This window comes from Haliotis cracherodii, unplaced genomic scaffold, assembly GCF_022045235.1.
Source record: "Haliotis cracherodii isolate W230 unplaced genomic scaffold, xgHalCrac1.p SCAF_8, whole genome shotgun sequence".
Classification (NCBI taxonomy): Eukaryota; Metazoa; Mollusca; class Gastropoda; order Lepetellida; family Haliotidae; genus Haliotis; species Haliotis cracherodii.
In genome coordinates this window covers 37297622-37313447 of record NW_027266341.1, presented here as the reverse complement: position 1 = coordinate 37313447, position 15826 = coordinate 37297622, and the positions used below count along the sequence as shown (strand labels likewise).

The 15826-nt window shown below is 37.0% G+C and overlaps 1 protein-coding gene across 1 annotated transcript in view; it reads left to right on the top strand.

Annotated features, from left to right (window-relative positions):
* The window catches only part of LOC139449350 (post-GPI attachment to proteins factor 2-like), a 44463-nt gene extending 29146 nt beyond the window's left edge, over window positions 1–15317 (top strand). The window contains exons 4-5 of the mRNA XM_071230675.1: window positions 1100–1208; window positions 1793–15317. Coding sequence (XP_071086776.1) covers window positions 1100–1208; window positions 1793–1962 — 279 coding nt within the window. The 3' untranslated portion in view covers window positions 1963–15317. The remainder of the gene's footprint in view (window positions 1–1099; window positions 1209–1792) is intronic.
* Window positions 15318–15826: the final 509 nt, after the last annotated feature.

Sequence of the window (15826 nt, the reverse complement as noted above, 5' to 3'; positions counted from 1 at the left end):
AACGTGTTGAATTCTCTATCGTAATTCTATGTTCAACTAGGGGCGGTCGGGTAGCCTAGTGGTTAAAGCGTTCGCTCGTCACGCCAAAGACCCGGGTTCGAATCCCGACATGGGTACAATGTGTGAAGCCCATTTCTGGTGTCCCCCGCCGTGATATTGCTGGAATATTGCTAAAAGCGGCGTAAAATCAAACTCCTGTATTGCAATCACTTTCCAAAGCAACCTTAGCAGGGCTTAATTTGAGGTATTTGATTTTAACTTGCACAAGGGGCATGTTGACGTGAAAACCTAGTTGCACAAGACAAAACCAGGTTGCACCCTGGTCCCATAATTTTATCAATATTGAAACATGCACATTGTCTCGAAGTACCCACCATTTGAAGATGTCAAGCCCCCAAAAGCATGACAGATTACACATAAGACAGGGCTTTGTGAAGTTGTGTGAGAAATAAAGCTTGGAGGTATTGAGTGCGTTCAAAGGGATGTTGTGTGCACATGGTGCATGTAGACATTAAATATTGGTTACATTTTTCAAAAATAGGTTGCACTGATGCATGTTTTATATGGATGTGAGGTATTACTGGTAGTTTGGTATATTGAGGTTCACTCACGATACGTATCACAATATCATTTTTTCATGCTCAGTATATCGGGTGATTTCAAATAGCGATTTTTATCATATGTTTAATGTTATATACTTGCCAAAAACTTTAACTGCCCCAGAACATGGATCTGGGGCCCTAAGATGTCTGTATTTATTGACCAAGTAAACATTATGTTCTACCAGGATCTTGTTTAGTTTCATTTATGAGCTTCAATTCATACCTTAATGTATCGTGATACGTATCGGCATACAGCCTTGTGCATCGCAAATTATTGTGAAATACTTTAAACCTAAAAACCCATCCCAAATGTTTTATGTAGCTAACTTGAGCCCTGCTTAGGGATATTGTGATCAAACTGTTCACATTGATATCATCAGGTTGCTAACATAAGTTGAGTGGTGTATTCTGGAAATCTGGGGAAAAGTCCTGTTTAGAGATTACTGTTGTCGAACCAGTAAAACCAGGGTTTGACATGCATGTCTGTTTTTTTACAGGAGGAAATCTCCTACAAGCTGAAGAAGATCATGTTTGTTCTTAACTTCCTTTCTACAATGGGACTGCTGTACTTCTTTGCTCTTCATCGGCTGTATTGTCAGCCAACAGGTCAGTAGGTCAAGATGCTATTCGGGGGTCAAGGTGATATATGCAGAGTTCAGGATAGAAGTGATTTACAGGGCCATGGTGATATTAAAGGTCTAGGTGATATTCTGGGTCAAGGTGATATTCTGGGTCAAGGTGATGTTCTGGGTGAAGGTGATGTTCAAGGTCAGGTGTTAGGATCCTATGATTATTGGTATGAATTGCAGACTCTCCTAAAAGAGTCCTCAGTTTGCCAGCAATATGCTTGTGCTAATTGTCTACAGGCTACATAATTTTGTCCCTGAGCCACCAACAAACTGATGTTGTGAGGTTTAGTATCCCCATTAATTGAAATAATCGAAAATTGATGGTAAGGTACCATCAATTGAATGCAATTTTCCATTGTCAAAAAACAAAGGATTTTTGTCAGGTGTGATCTAGTTTTACTGAACTTACCATTAAGAGACAACAAATGATACTAACTGACATGTTTCGATGATCGATTTGTTGGCATGACCCAATCATCAATCATGATTTTACAACCAATTTCCACCTATCACAGCAATACCAAACCAACTCACCATGCTTTCTCTCTGTTGTGTGTGCAGCATTCAGCTACTTCTCGCTGTGTGAATACATCATCGGCTACACCAACATGGCCTACCACATATCAGCGTACTGGGACTTCAAGGGCATGTCCATCGTGGCCGGCACGCTGGGGATACAGCATACTAACGGCACCGTCCTCAACAACAACAACAACAAGAAAAAGAGATAGGCTCGTCACAGCTACTTCCACACAAATCATTGTCACAGTTCCATATCATAGTCCATTTGCTGTAACTATTTGACATAGAAGTTCATTGATCAATTAGAATCAATTTGCAGGATTTTTGTTATCCGTGCATACCGTGCTCTATCCATGAATCCTGACTTTATGTATTTTAGGGTAATTTGGAACATAAGCATATACTTACCTGAAATAGGGAAATATTATCTTTCTCTGGAACAGGAATTTAGTAAATATTTCAAAACAAAAATATTACATTTGATCTCTTTTTGTTTCTTTGTAAAGTGCAAGCAATTAGTAAAGACTTCAGGGTGTTTGGCACTAATGTTTACTGTTACCGTATTCGACTTAATAAGCGCCCAGGGCGCTCTCAAAATTAGAAATAGGGACTCTTATTTTGGTGGAAAAAAACAGAGTTGAAAGATAAATTTCGTGGTTTATGCTGACAGCCTGAAATGTTTATATACGACAGATATATTTTTCCAGAATTTATTGCCCATAATTAAGGGTGCATATAACACACGAGTGCGTATTATACACGAATAAATAAGTCTTGTGTACATTGATCAATCGGAAGGGGTGCTAATTGGGATTGTTCACAAGCCAATATATTAAAAATAAATAAATATCGCCGTGGGCGCTTATTAGAGCGGGGCGCTTATTACGTCGAATACGGTAATTGTATTTTGATTTTGATATTATGGGGTAAGGCCATAATAAATTAGTTCTGAGATTTTTACCTCCGCCCACCTCACAACCACACTCCCCACCTCAAATCTTTAAATTGTCCATAAGTACCTACAGTTGAAGACATTCACCACTTTTTGTTCCCAAAATTCATGCTTCATGTGAAATTCAGCCGTCACTGGTTACTACAAACAGATGTCTTGAAGAACTGAAAATGCCTCCTTATGCATATTTTTGAAAATGAAAATCTTGTAATGAATTTATTGCGGCCTAAGATCAAAAGTACTCATTTTTTGTAGGAATGAAGTGGATAGTTTCTTGTTAATGAGAATTAAGTCATGACTTTATCATCTTCAGCTTTTTAAACGGCTACATTTGCAGTGGGATTCGAAAGATAACATCCCATGAATCCTTGCTGTAGAATGAATAAGTTGCCTATTGTAGTTCACATAATGCTGTACATGCCACTATTGTCAACATTTTAAGTGATGCTGTCATCTTTGGCATCCTTGCAACTTATAAAGTGCTCAGGGCGCTTATTAGATCAACTACCACATGACATTTTCTACAGTTATGGTATTTGTGACAATGTATTTGGATTATTGTGAAAGTCATTTTCCTTCGTTTGACACACATACCATTTGTTACTCTTTGTGAGAACTCATTTGGTCTTAAACATGCTACTTAGGTTGGTCCATGACTCACTCCAGTATCACCCATTGATCACAATACAATCAGTGTATATATCAATTATTTATGGCATTTATATTCAGATCCCATTAACCAGCTTTTCTTCATTCTTGACGCAGCCCACAAATCAAAGATATGTACTGTATTTTCTTGAGTATAGTGCGCACCCAAGTATAATGTGCACCCCCTGTAGTGGATTCAGTGTTTTGGACAGAAAAAAATTCGAATATTATGCGCAGAAAAAAATTACACTGTAACCCTTCAGCGAATTCCGGTAAACGAGTGATAAGAAATTTGGTCAGTACAAATTTGAAGTTTGAGATAAAATATCACCAGGCATGTTGATATACCATTTAAATTGTGTTTTATGTAATGACTGACATTATTGTAGGAATGGTTAAATTGATTAACATGTTAGTGGTATTGTTCCATATCTTGAATAACGGAAATATTCTAGTTATTGCTACTTTCTTGTTCTATTATAGTCATGTGTTTGATATTATTGAAATGTTGAAATATCGGTCAGTCTGATGTGTTTAGAAGTCAATCATCAGTATTGAAATTCACAGCAATATGTTTCATATTCAATATTGTCAGATATATTTTCATGGTTGACCTTGAAGTGATGCTATCTATATAGATATATAATTGCAGCCACAAGTACTGCCAACACTCTCATTTGAATTTAGGAACAATAGAGAAAAAGGGAATGAAAGAATAGACCAAGAAAGCTGCTTGTTGATAAGTAATGTTTAGAATCCATGGAAATGACAGCCATGGCCATTTGGGTATTTACAACCTGGTGATGTAAGTCACATACTCAGACACTTTTCCAGGGTAAAACTGAGGTATTGGGTGTCTTAGGGCAACCTAACAATTGCTGGGGACCCACATGAACCGTGTCAGATTTATGGAAAAGTTGGAAGATTTGATTTATATCAAGTACTGTTTTGATCTATTGTTCTGGGCAGTGTTTCACCAAACGGTCGTGGACACGGACTGCTGTGGATTGAATTCCTGGTGCTGCCACGGACCGAATCAGCTGTTCGATGAACACTTTGTGAAACAGGTTCAGATATAGCTCTCACTCATTTTTAACTGTAGCAGACTGTCATGAGTGAACGAGGAAATAACTTGCAGAAAAGGATTCTAGTCAGGGTTGAAAGAGTGTTTTCATTTCATTAAACAAAGTGACAGTTAATTTCAGTGATAATTTAGTACATTGGTCCCAACAGTAGCTGCATAACTGAAAGCTGTCATGAAGTTTTCGTATGTTTTTTTATTATACGAAATTGCAACTAATATACAAGAATAAGAACTCTATCTTCGAATAAAAAGTCCCAAGGGCTAAATGATCATAGACAGCAATAACAGAGGTTATTATTAAATCTCCACCATTTGCTACAAATGTATCTTGTTTATTGAGTGGTTAAAGTCCTAAAGTTTTGTATCTGCCCAATCAAGACACTCCACTCATAATATTAGAATTAGCTGTAGTCGAAATGGTAACTAAGCAATGAACCTATCAACTGAGTTTCGGAATCACATAGCTGTATTGCACTGTAGATGATTCATAATGTCGGAGTTTGCTATCCCGACCAGAAGATTGTAACAAAGTACCTACTGTAATTTGAGAAAGTTGACAGCTGTGAGTCCTGTCCCTTCTGAAGATGCTGGTCTTGCAACCAAATACATCAGGGAATTGTTTCTACATCACTTTTACCAAGAGCATTAATCAAACTATCCCCAAGTCTGTGCTGTCTGGGTATGGCTTGATCAGCAGGGTATTGCAGAGAAATTCAGCTAAAAATGTCGCTTATTGTCTTTAATTAGAACTGAAACCCTATCATGAAAATAATAATGGTTTTCACACAACTTTCAAATAAGTAAAGTTTTATTGCAGTAGAATGGTAAAAAATGACACTCACACATTCTCAGATATGATAGAGCTGTCCTGGTACGTGCTGATCTTCCCTCGTGTTAACCAGATGGTTGTACATATCACACATGCCATAGATCTCAGTCACTTACAGGCCTACAGCCACATCAGCATAATCAAGCAGCTAGTAATTCACATGTACATTTCACTGAAATCGACAAGTATGTAGTCATGTTTAATCAAACTCTAGATGTTTTTTTTTTTTTTATATTCTTTATGCTTCAACTGTTGTATTATATTTGCTGTTAGAGGTAAAGAGGTCATTTGACAAAAATCATCCCTGAATTGTTAACACGTGTTTAGTTGGTCAGTATAGGATATATGTTTTCCACTGAGGTTTCTCAAAACGATGTCGAATATATTCAAATTTGGATGGTGTGTTAAGATTTGTTAAATTTTGATAGATTTGCTGTTTTTATTAACGTTTAGAATCAAAGATGAATTTATTATTATCATCATTGTATCACAATGCCAGATAAACCGGTCCAGTGATTGAATTGCAATGATAATGCGATCAAATCTCAAATTGTGACATTACCAAGCAGTGCCCTTTTCTGTTAACAACTACACTTATTGATTGGACACAGCATTGTGTTGTCTGTGCCTACAGCTGTTATATTTTATATAATCTTTATCAGTGACAATAATCAGTCCATGAATCGGAGAATGCCAGTTATATTTTGCACATTGATTCTTTGTTTCTATGGTTACGCGAGAATTGTATTTGCCAATACAGATAGTTTCCCCTTTATTCTGGAGTCAATTACCTAGTCATTCCTTGGTATGATACCTACTAGTTTGAGGAGTCTACAAGACAGATAGTTTGTTATGATGTTCATTCATCTGTATTAGCCTGACTAGCCAAGAGGCAAGACCAAGTAAATATGTATTGGGAAATAAGTCCTTGGTAGTTTGTAGATCAGTGTTTTGTCATATGTACATTAGGCGGAAGCTGGTTTAGTGAGTCATGTTGTACAATTATATTGTCATCTAAAAATATTTTACCAGAAAATGAGTCTGGCTGAAATTATTCCATAACCAAATAAGGTTTTTTAAAGCATGTAAACTGCTTGTATGCTGACACAACAACTTTCCAGATTAGTATTTCAATAGTATTGGAATGAAATGTTTCCTTTCTGGTCTAATAATGATATTCCCACACAGTAGAAGTAGTCCTTAGCAAAATATACAAACTTCTCACTGTGCTGATTTGAAATGAAGTGTTTTGTTGACTACAAGGTAATGGTTTAAGTGAAGGAAGATAAATCTTTCTTTTGTTGTGTAACTTAAGGTCTAGACCAAACAATCCATTTTTTTAAATAATTTAGCAAATGTCATCTTCTTTTCTATGAATAAGATTTTTTATGTTACGGACGGACAATACTTGACAACAATTATTTTGAGTTAGCTCCCCTTTTAGGTCTTCATTGAGTTCTTATTTCAGTGGGGTTTATTTGGTGATTGTTTGCAAGTGGATGCCTACAGTCATACAGGTCAACGCCTGTATGCACAAACTATTTGTGGTACTATATCAATCATAACTTTAGCATAGCCTTACAATTGCTGTAGTGCTACAGACACTTCGTGCATGTGGGCCAAGTTTATTGAGTCACAAAGTTTTGTATTGAGGAATGACAGAGTGAGTGTCACACACAGTGAAACACTTACTCACTTCAGGATAGTGCAATAGTGTAGTCTGTGGGTTGCCATGGTTACATCTATCTGCTACCTCATCTTCAGTTATTTGCGGGCAACATCACTCAGGCCAAGTCTCTCACATTGACATGTAAATATTGTCTTGTAAAAGTCATTTAGACAAGAGTTCATTATATTGACAGGAATCAAAAGACTAGTTTGGACCATCTTCCCAAGGCATGGAGGTAACTGACTCCAGTTTCCACCCTTGTCAAACTAGGCTGGAATTCTGGAGTTACATTTTGGCTGGACTGACGAATCTATGAGTAGTCCAGACAAAATCGCAAAATGAACTAGACATCCGGTTCGTAAACAACCTGAATTTCAATGTGCAGATGTCGGTTGGCTGCAGTATTTGCAAAGCATGTGTACTGCCATTGCCATCTGTCATTGACAGATATTTTGCAAATCTGTACATGTTTTTTAATCAAGGTGCTCAAGTGATCGGATGCACTTTGGATGCACTTTGAGAGGTGAGGCAAGTTTTATTACAATATAGATCGTGATTAAAGATCAAATTGTCTTGACTGGGTGCTGCCATTTTGTTTGAAGCAAATGCAAGTGATATGAGAGTTGAAATCTGATTGGTCAATAACAGGGACTTAGAAGGGACATAACTTGTAATAACCACCGGAGGCGCTACGGACTGGACTTTTATAGTCAGGTAACGCCCTTGCCTCGGGAAGATGAGTTTGGATCTATAGATAGATATGATCCTCAGTCCTCTGCTTGTCCTAGAGGTGGGGTTAGTGGTATTTTTACCAACCAGTCAAATGTGATGTTCTATAAAGTCTGAAATGCCCAATGAAAGTAGAGATTTCACATGGTGTGAAAACAAGTGCAGAATCCTAAACATCAGTAATAAGTCAGCATTGGGATAGAAACTGCGGTTTTGGTGGTGGCCGTTGTACAAAGTGATCTTAGTGCTAAGATTATCGTAATTCCCATACCTTAACATAGACTTACTACAGTCATGGTGCTAAGGTTGTTTTGTACAGCAGCTCCCAGGTGATGTGTAACATTTAATGCTGGTATACTGGTAGTAGTGTTTTACAAAGAGTAATGTCTCTATTCTAGGATGCCAACAAATTTATATATATAAAACCCCAGTCGCACAACTAATTTGAAAATAAGGAATATGCAAACCTCCCTAATCAAATCAAACTTCCATGACCCCTTCTCAATAATTGCCTCTCCCTGCTCCTGTTTCATACTTGGCGGGCCAGTCGGGTAGCCTAGCGGTTAAAGTGTTCGCTTGTCACGCCGAAGACCCGGGGTCGGTTCCCGATATGGATACAATGTGTTAAGCCCATTTCTGGTGTCCCCTGCCGTGATATTGCTAAAAGCGGTGTAAATCCATATTCACTCACTCACTCATACTTGGCAGTTACGTTTACTTCTGGATATGGAAAATATTGGCAAGAATCTCGTCTAAAAATAACTAATGATGGCCCTACCTCTTCTGTTCGTAATAATATTTAATATTAGTGTTAGATTGTGTGTAATAGTTATATTATTATGACCTTTCCATTTATTTATAAGTCATATCTTGAAATGCCAAAAAAGATATCTTACAAGAGCAACTGCAGTTTGGTTTTTAACTTCTTTAACTGATAAATATTTTTTGTGAAATATATTTTTACAGATTAAATATTGTTTGTTAGACTATGAGACAATGGCTGTTAATATCAAAATTTAGTCATGTAATATTTAATATCAAAAGGGTGAAGTATAATGCTTATTTGCTATGATAAGTCCCTGATTCCAAGGTTCAACATTCTGTGATTTTGTCCTTCAAAATTGGAATTTTATCCTTGAACAGTTCTTAAGTGTTGTTCACTGTATGGACCCTGAAGACATCTTCAGTAACGATTGTAAATCATGAAATTAATGTGAAAAATGTGTGTGTCCTTTTCACGGATTAATAAAGCGATGCATTTTTGTTTTCATATATTGCAGTTTATTGTCATGTCAGGTTCACTGCGTGTGGGTGACAACAATGACATGTTTGGCAAGGCTCACAACAAACAATGAAATTGAGTGCTAGATTTTGACCAAAGTTCTGAGTCAGGTGTGGTCACTTTGTTTACACATGCTCACCAGACAGTGAAGACAATCACCAACCGTGTATGATTGTGGTGTCTTTGATAACCTTGTCAAATAATCTTTAAATTACAAGCAATACTCTGGTCATATTCGTTCAAACGATTGTGCCAAGCATGACCCTTGTATGATCTGTTTTAGTGACCTGACCTATCTCATCTGATTATGCTGTATTCTGATTTTCTTCCTTTAGATTTCCTGCCCGTTAGATGTCACACAGCTGAATTTATGTTTGTGAAGATATTGTTCAATCGAAATGCTTTCACCCAATACTATGTCATAAAATTCTATGTTTACCATCTTGCTGAGTAGTTTTTAAAGGTCAAAGGTAGGGTTACCCGCTGAAACATTTCACACCATGTATAACACTCTCATTAATTTGGTGATGTATTAATTTCATGATTTCATCATGTTGACGACCATCATTAAAAATTCACAGGCATTAGACGACAAGAACTTTGAACCCTTGAAACACTCATTGTTAACATCACTCTCATATCGTCTGCTGACTTGTTGACTGTCGATTGTCTTCGGGTAGTTGTTAATATTTTCTTTGTTTATATTTTGCATATTGATGACATTTTGTTTGCAGACACTTTGTACTGTATTCTTTTTGGATAGTTTTCATTTTTTCATGAGTGAATTTGCATATATTTCAGGTAAAGGCTTGTTGATATAAATGATTTTGAGTGTAAATTTCCTTTTATGTGTTCCCAGGTAGCTCTGCATGCCATGGTTTCTTTGTCAACCAGTGATTAATGAATGTTGAATCAGATGTTTGACATTTGCTCAAGTATGTTTCTGTTTCTTAGATGTTGATTGTATTGCATTTAAATCATAGCAGCATTGTTCAACTTTTGTCAGTTGCCACCTGTCAATTGTTATTTGTTTCAAAATTGTTGACATGCCAGTTGTCGGATATGTAAACTTTTGGACCACATTTTCTTCAAAACATTCTATGTTAGCAGACTTAGTAGAAACCTTTCCGTCTTGTCAAAAATATCGGATTTTAGCATTTGATGTTTAAGCATTATATAATCTTATCCATAATCATTTTCGAATTCTCTTTTAGGAGAACTGAGATGTAACTATTGATGGCAATGATTACAGAAAGAACACCCATTATCTTGTTGCTTTAGCAACAGAACTAACATTTTGTCCTCATATACTGCTGATGAAGCAGCCTGATGCCATATTCACCAAGATGTTTAGAAACAGAGCTCAGTGATGGGCATAAGCCAATAAGCCAATGGATAGTTAGCAAGAAAAAAATAATAGTCTTGGTTCTCAAGCATTGCCCTCATCATTCATAATATTCCATGCATGTTTCGTATTTATTTCCATTCTCCCCCTGTGTCTTGAAAACATGACACAATATTTTCAAAAGCCAAAAGCTTTTGCCTGAGAACCAATTCTTTTATTTTTTACTCAGGATAAGGAAATAATAATGAGCCCATTTGCTACTGTATCCAAACATATTGTGCAGCATAACCAAAACACATCCTAGATCTTGCTCATGTTGTCCTTGGGTTTGTTAGGCAGTTGTGTTTGGTATGACCTGATGAGAAAGGAATTTCATGAGATAATTACTGGATTTCTCAATTGTGTACATCTCTCATTAGGTGGTTACACTCGAGGTCATTATCAAAAATATGTGGGAAAACACATCAGAATCACTGCAAGGCATGGGTGGCAGGTCATGTAAGGCGCCGCAATTTGATGTGCAGAGTGAGTAAATATCCAAGACCTGCATCACTTTGAGCTTTCGTCCCAACTGACATGCCACAATATACCTGGAATACTTTTCAAAGTGGTGTTAAACCCAACTTACTGGCTGACGGACCGACGGAGAATCACTGCGGAGCTTAAGTAGTTCAGACAGCAGATGTTGCAATGATGAGCATGTGGAACATTACTGCCTCTGTTACAGACGTGTGTGTTTTGTCAGACATTGTGTCACACTATCTGTCGTTGACTGATGAACTTACATGTGTTTCAATTACATATTATTTCAAACTTTAAATACATTTCAGGTGGCTGTGGAAGTTTTAATGTTGACGATGAGATGGAGTTGTGTTTTATTGATGCTGAATGGTGTTGGAAGGGTGACAGTTCCTTCCAGAATAATATACCACATTGTATGAGGAAGCAAGAGCTCTCTCAGGTGGCTTATGATGCCTCCACTGACCAGGGGCCTTGAACTCCTGGTGTCCATGATGTCTTGTCAGCTCAGGGCCTTGTGCATCTGGTGTCCATGATGTCTTGTCAGCTCAGGGCCTTGTGCATCTGGTGTCCATGATGTCTTGTCAGCTCAGGGCCTTGTGCACTTGGTGTCCATGATGTCTTGTCAGCTCAGGGCCTTGTGCACCTGGTGTCCAAGATGTCTTGTCAGCTGAGGGCCTTGTGCATCTGGTGTCCATGATGTCTTGTCAGCTCAGGGCCTTGTGCACCTGGTGTCCATGATGTCTTGTCAGCTCAGGGCCTTGTGCACCTGGTGTCCATGATGTCTTGCAATCAACTTTAGGCCATGTATTCCTGTGTCAATGGTGTCTTGTAGTTAGCACAGGACCTTGTGCACCTGGTGATTCCTCACAGAGAACTGAGGGCCTTTCACACCTGGTGTCCTTGTTGTCTTGCAATAAACTCAGGTCTCTTGCCCACCTGGGAGTGCAATATAAGCCTCTGTATGAATGTAACCTTTAGGATGACTCTCAGCAAATGGTCATCAACCTTTATCCTGACATTCACCGAAATATCATTAACATTGATGGCAAATAATTGTGGATTGTAAACTTTTATGTGAAACTTGACATTATGAACTGGAAAATATGGTAACAGGCACAAAGCAGGAAGTTAATTAATCACTGACGTTTTGTGTCTTTGTGCCTTCCGGTATTTTGGGGATAAGCTTCCATAAAAAAAAGTAATTTGGTCTAAATTTTAATCATTTTGAATGTAACAACAGTAAACAGACTCATATATTATCACAATGTCTTTTATATCTACAGTCCAAGCTCTCCTATCTCGATCCTTGTTAATGAATGACCAGTTCTTTTTCATGATTTTGATTTTGATAAGATTGTACTAACACTACTGCTAATCAGTCTTACATAATATGCTGTTACATTTGTTGACTTGCCAGTTTATTTGAATTTATTGGCTCCAAGATTTTGTGTCAGAAATTTATAGTTTTGATGAACAGTTGTATATACTTTAAGTTTATGGGATTGCAAATTGTGATTGTATGACATGTGAGGTGATAGTCTTGTGATGTTTGTGATCATGTGACACACGATATAGTCATGTGACTGCCTGTCAACAACATTCAGGAAATTTGAATAATTTTGAACAAAATCTAAAATTATAAGGTAATAGTTTCTGAACTTGTAACTGTGAGATCTATTCGCCTAAAAAACAAACTTAACTAACAGGAAATCTGTTATTGGTTGTTCAATATCAAAATGAAATTGGCTTCTTTGACACTATATTTACTCCTAACTTCAGTTGTGACTACCTTGTACCGTGTAATGTTTGTCATGTGCTGGTGAAATCTGTTGGGGACATCGCTGCCGTCCGTCCGTCGGGTTTTGTATCATGGTCCTGCCTTATTATCTGTTGTACCCGGTACCAGTCTGCAGGGTTTGTCCACCTCTACTTGGAGAACATGTAGAAACTTGTGATATTTGTGGACAATATGTCATAGAATTGGAGAAGAAATGTGCCAGTTGTTAACAGTGACCTTGCTGTATGGAGAGCTGAAAGATATTCAGTATTTTTTTCCTGGACAGATTCTATTCCTTTTTCTAAAATGAAATAGTTTTTCAGTGTGAATGGATCTGATGTGATAAGTATTTGGTAACAGCAAAATATCAAAGAGTCCAATAATAAATAATGTGCAAATTGTAAAGTTAACATTTTTGATTCAGTGAAAATTCAACCCATAGTTTGGCTAGCAGTGGATAAATATTAACAATGTATCATCTCCATCAATTCAAAAACTTTGTGGCATTGTTGATATTTGAACTCTAGATGTGTGAAGTTTCTTCTCAGCAGCGATTTTGTATTGTTTGACTGTCTGTGTTGCCCAGGTCCTGTCAGGAAGTTGGAGTTTTATGTTTGATGTAATGGACTTGACTTTGTATTCTTTCCAGAGTGATAAGATGTTTGGATTTAAGCAGTTGTTTATGGCTAGATTTGCATATTTTATAGTGTACAGAGAAGTTAAAGTAGAAGAGATCTATTATTGTTTTGTGAAAGATCTGAACATAGTTTAATGATGAAACGTTGAATTGTTGTGAATACTTAGTTTGATGAAACATTAGAAGATTTTGTGCGAGTTGAAATCTCAAGAATGTGGATTTTGTACTGGACTTTGTTGTCTCGTATTAGAAATTGTTAAATATTTTATAGTATGTAGTTTAGTTTAAGTGTGTAGCAATAGAAATGATACTTAGAATATCTAAAAATGTATTTATGTGACCACACACGTCCAAATCAAAATGATAAAGAAAAGAATTTCATTTCTTGTCAAACGATAAATCATGAATTCAGATTGACATGTCAAACATATTCTTTGTATAAATATGAATTGTTCATTACGAATATGGGACCATTCCAGTTGGGACTCAATTAGAGCATAGAGGTCAGAGTGTATGTGAAAGGTATTTCAACCGATGAAAGTTCGTTGGATTTCATTCACAAATCCATGGCTTCATACTGTTTATTATGAATTTAGTATTTTGCATACTTTCTTTAAATGCAAATAAATATAGCAATTAGTATTGACTTGATGCTATTTTTGTATTAAATTTTCATATAGTTGAATTCCTTATGAATGCGTATTTCACTCATTTAACACATTTTCAAGTTTTGGTATGTCATCTAAATTTTCAGAAATAGTCCAGTTAGTTTTAGGACTGTATTTAGTTTCCTGTGTACACAACAATAAACAGCTAATGGTGTTGGATGATATGAAACAGCTGTTTCAAGATTGCCATGGTGACTGAAGGACAAATACAGCCAACAGTAAACCCAGTGGAGCTCTGACCGGAACATGTTCAGTGCATCTTCAGCTCCACTGTGTCCAACTCAGTAACCCATACATGCAAGACGCCATGAGTTTGTTTACATACTACGACTACTACCAATAATAATAATAATAATAATAATAATAATTTAATAATTTATTTATAATGCACCAATTTCCACTTCAAGTGGATGCTCATGATGCTACTATGCTTGTGGGGATAGGGTGGTCAGGCCCGCTGACTTGGTTGATGCCTGTCATCATATCCCAATTGCATGGAACGATGCTCATGATGTCAATCACTGGATTGTCTGGTCCAGACTCGATTATTTACAGACCGCCATCATATAGCTGGAATATTGCTGGGTGTGGCCTTAAACAACAAACAAAACAAAACATTACTACTCTAGTCAGTTGATCAGTTTGCACTTGTTTTTCATTCTCAGCTCCCTGGGGAGTATACATATTGACTGGTTTGGAGCTGCAAACTATAGCTTGGTATTTATACATCTACACCATGGGTAGCTTCAGAGAAAATATATTTAACCGGTTCGAGCTTATATGTTGCGTTACTTAATACTCAGATTGATGAAATTTTTGTCTGTATATTGACATTAAAAAACACTTCCTTTAAAAAATATCATGTTTCTATGGCAGATATCACTTCCTAAGTTATGTTTTCTCTCTGGTTGTGGGAAACTTAAGTTTAATCAATAGAGAAATATTAATCTATATTTATTCGATAAATTATGCTTCGAATAATTATTCTCTCAACTGATTCTTGTTCATTATCAGAATTTTATTGTCCAATAAGAAAAATTGTGCACTTGAATTATTACATACCGTACTTAACCAAAAATATTTTATGTAACAGAACACATATTCTCTGTAATGGTTTAAGTCCTCTTACCCTCTTGAGACAAACCTGGTATTACTCAGTAAGCAAGATAGCATACTCCCTGGATACTTGTCCGATATAAACTTGATATACATGTACTATATATATCCAATACTTAACTGGGGAGGAGACTGTGTTTGTCATGCATGTCAGTTGTGTGAATGTTATGTTTGCAATAGACATTGTTGTGACTGACATCTGTGTGTAAATGTGCTGTAGCCATGCTATTTTGTATGATATGTACAATTGTATATTGTTATTGTTGTCTTGTCTTGTCCAGAGTTACATGTGCATAATAAACTTTTGTGGAGAAAATGTCTGGCGTATTTATTTGACCAAATTCAACAACTCAAAACTGAGGGGCGGTCAGGTAGCCTCGTGGTTAAAGCGTCCGCTCATCACTCCAAAGACCAAGGTTCGATTCCCGACATGAGTACAGTGTGTGAAGCCAATTTCTGGTGTCCCCCTCCATGATATTGCTCTAATATTGTGTAAAACCATACTCACAAACCTGACCTTACAGACTGTTTTGCTGGGTGTACTCCAGAGCAGGATAGGTCCCCAGACCCTATAGTAAGAGCTAACGAGGATGAGGCTTACTTCAATATATGTCCTGCTGATATTGTCATTGTATCCTGACACCCAGGATCTTTGCACAGACACTTAGGTCTAGTGGTAGAGCGTATTCCCGGATAGCGGAAGGTCTGAGGTTTGGTCCCCGGCTGCGGCATACCAAAGACGTTAAAATATGGTACTTGTTACCCCGTCTGGTGCTCGTCATTAAGGGGTTAAAGCATGGACTGGTCGGCTTGGA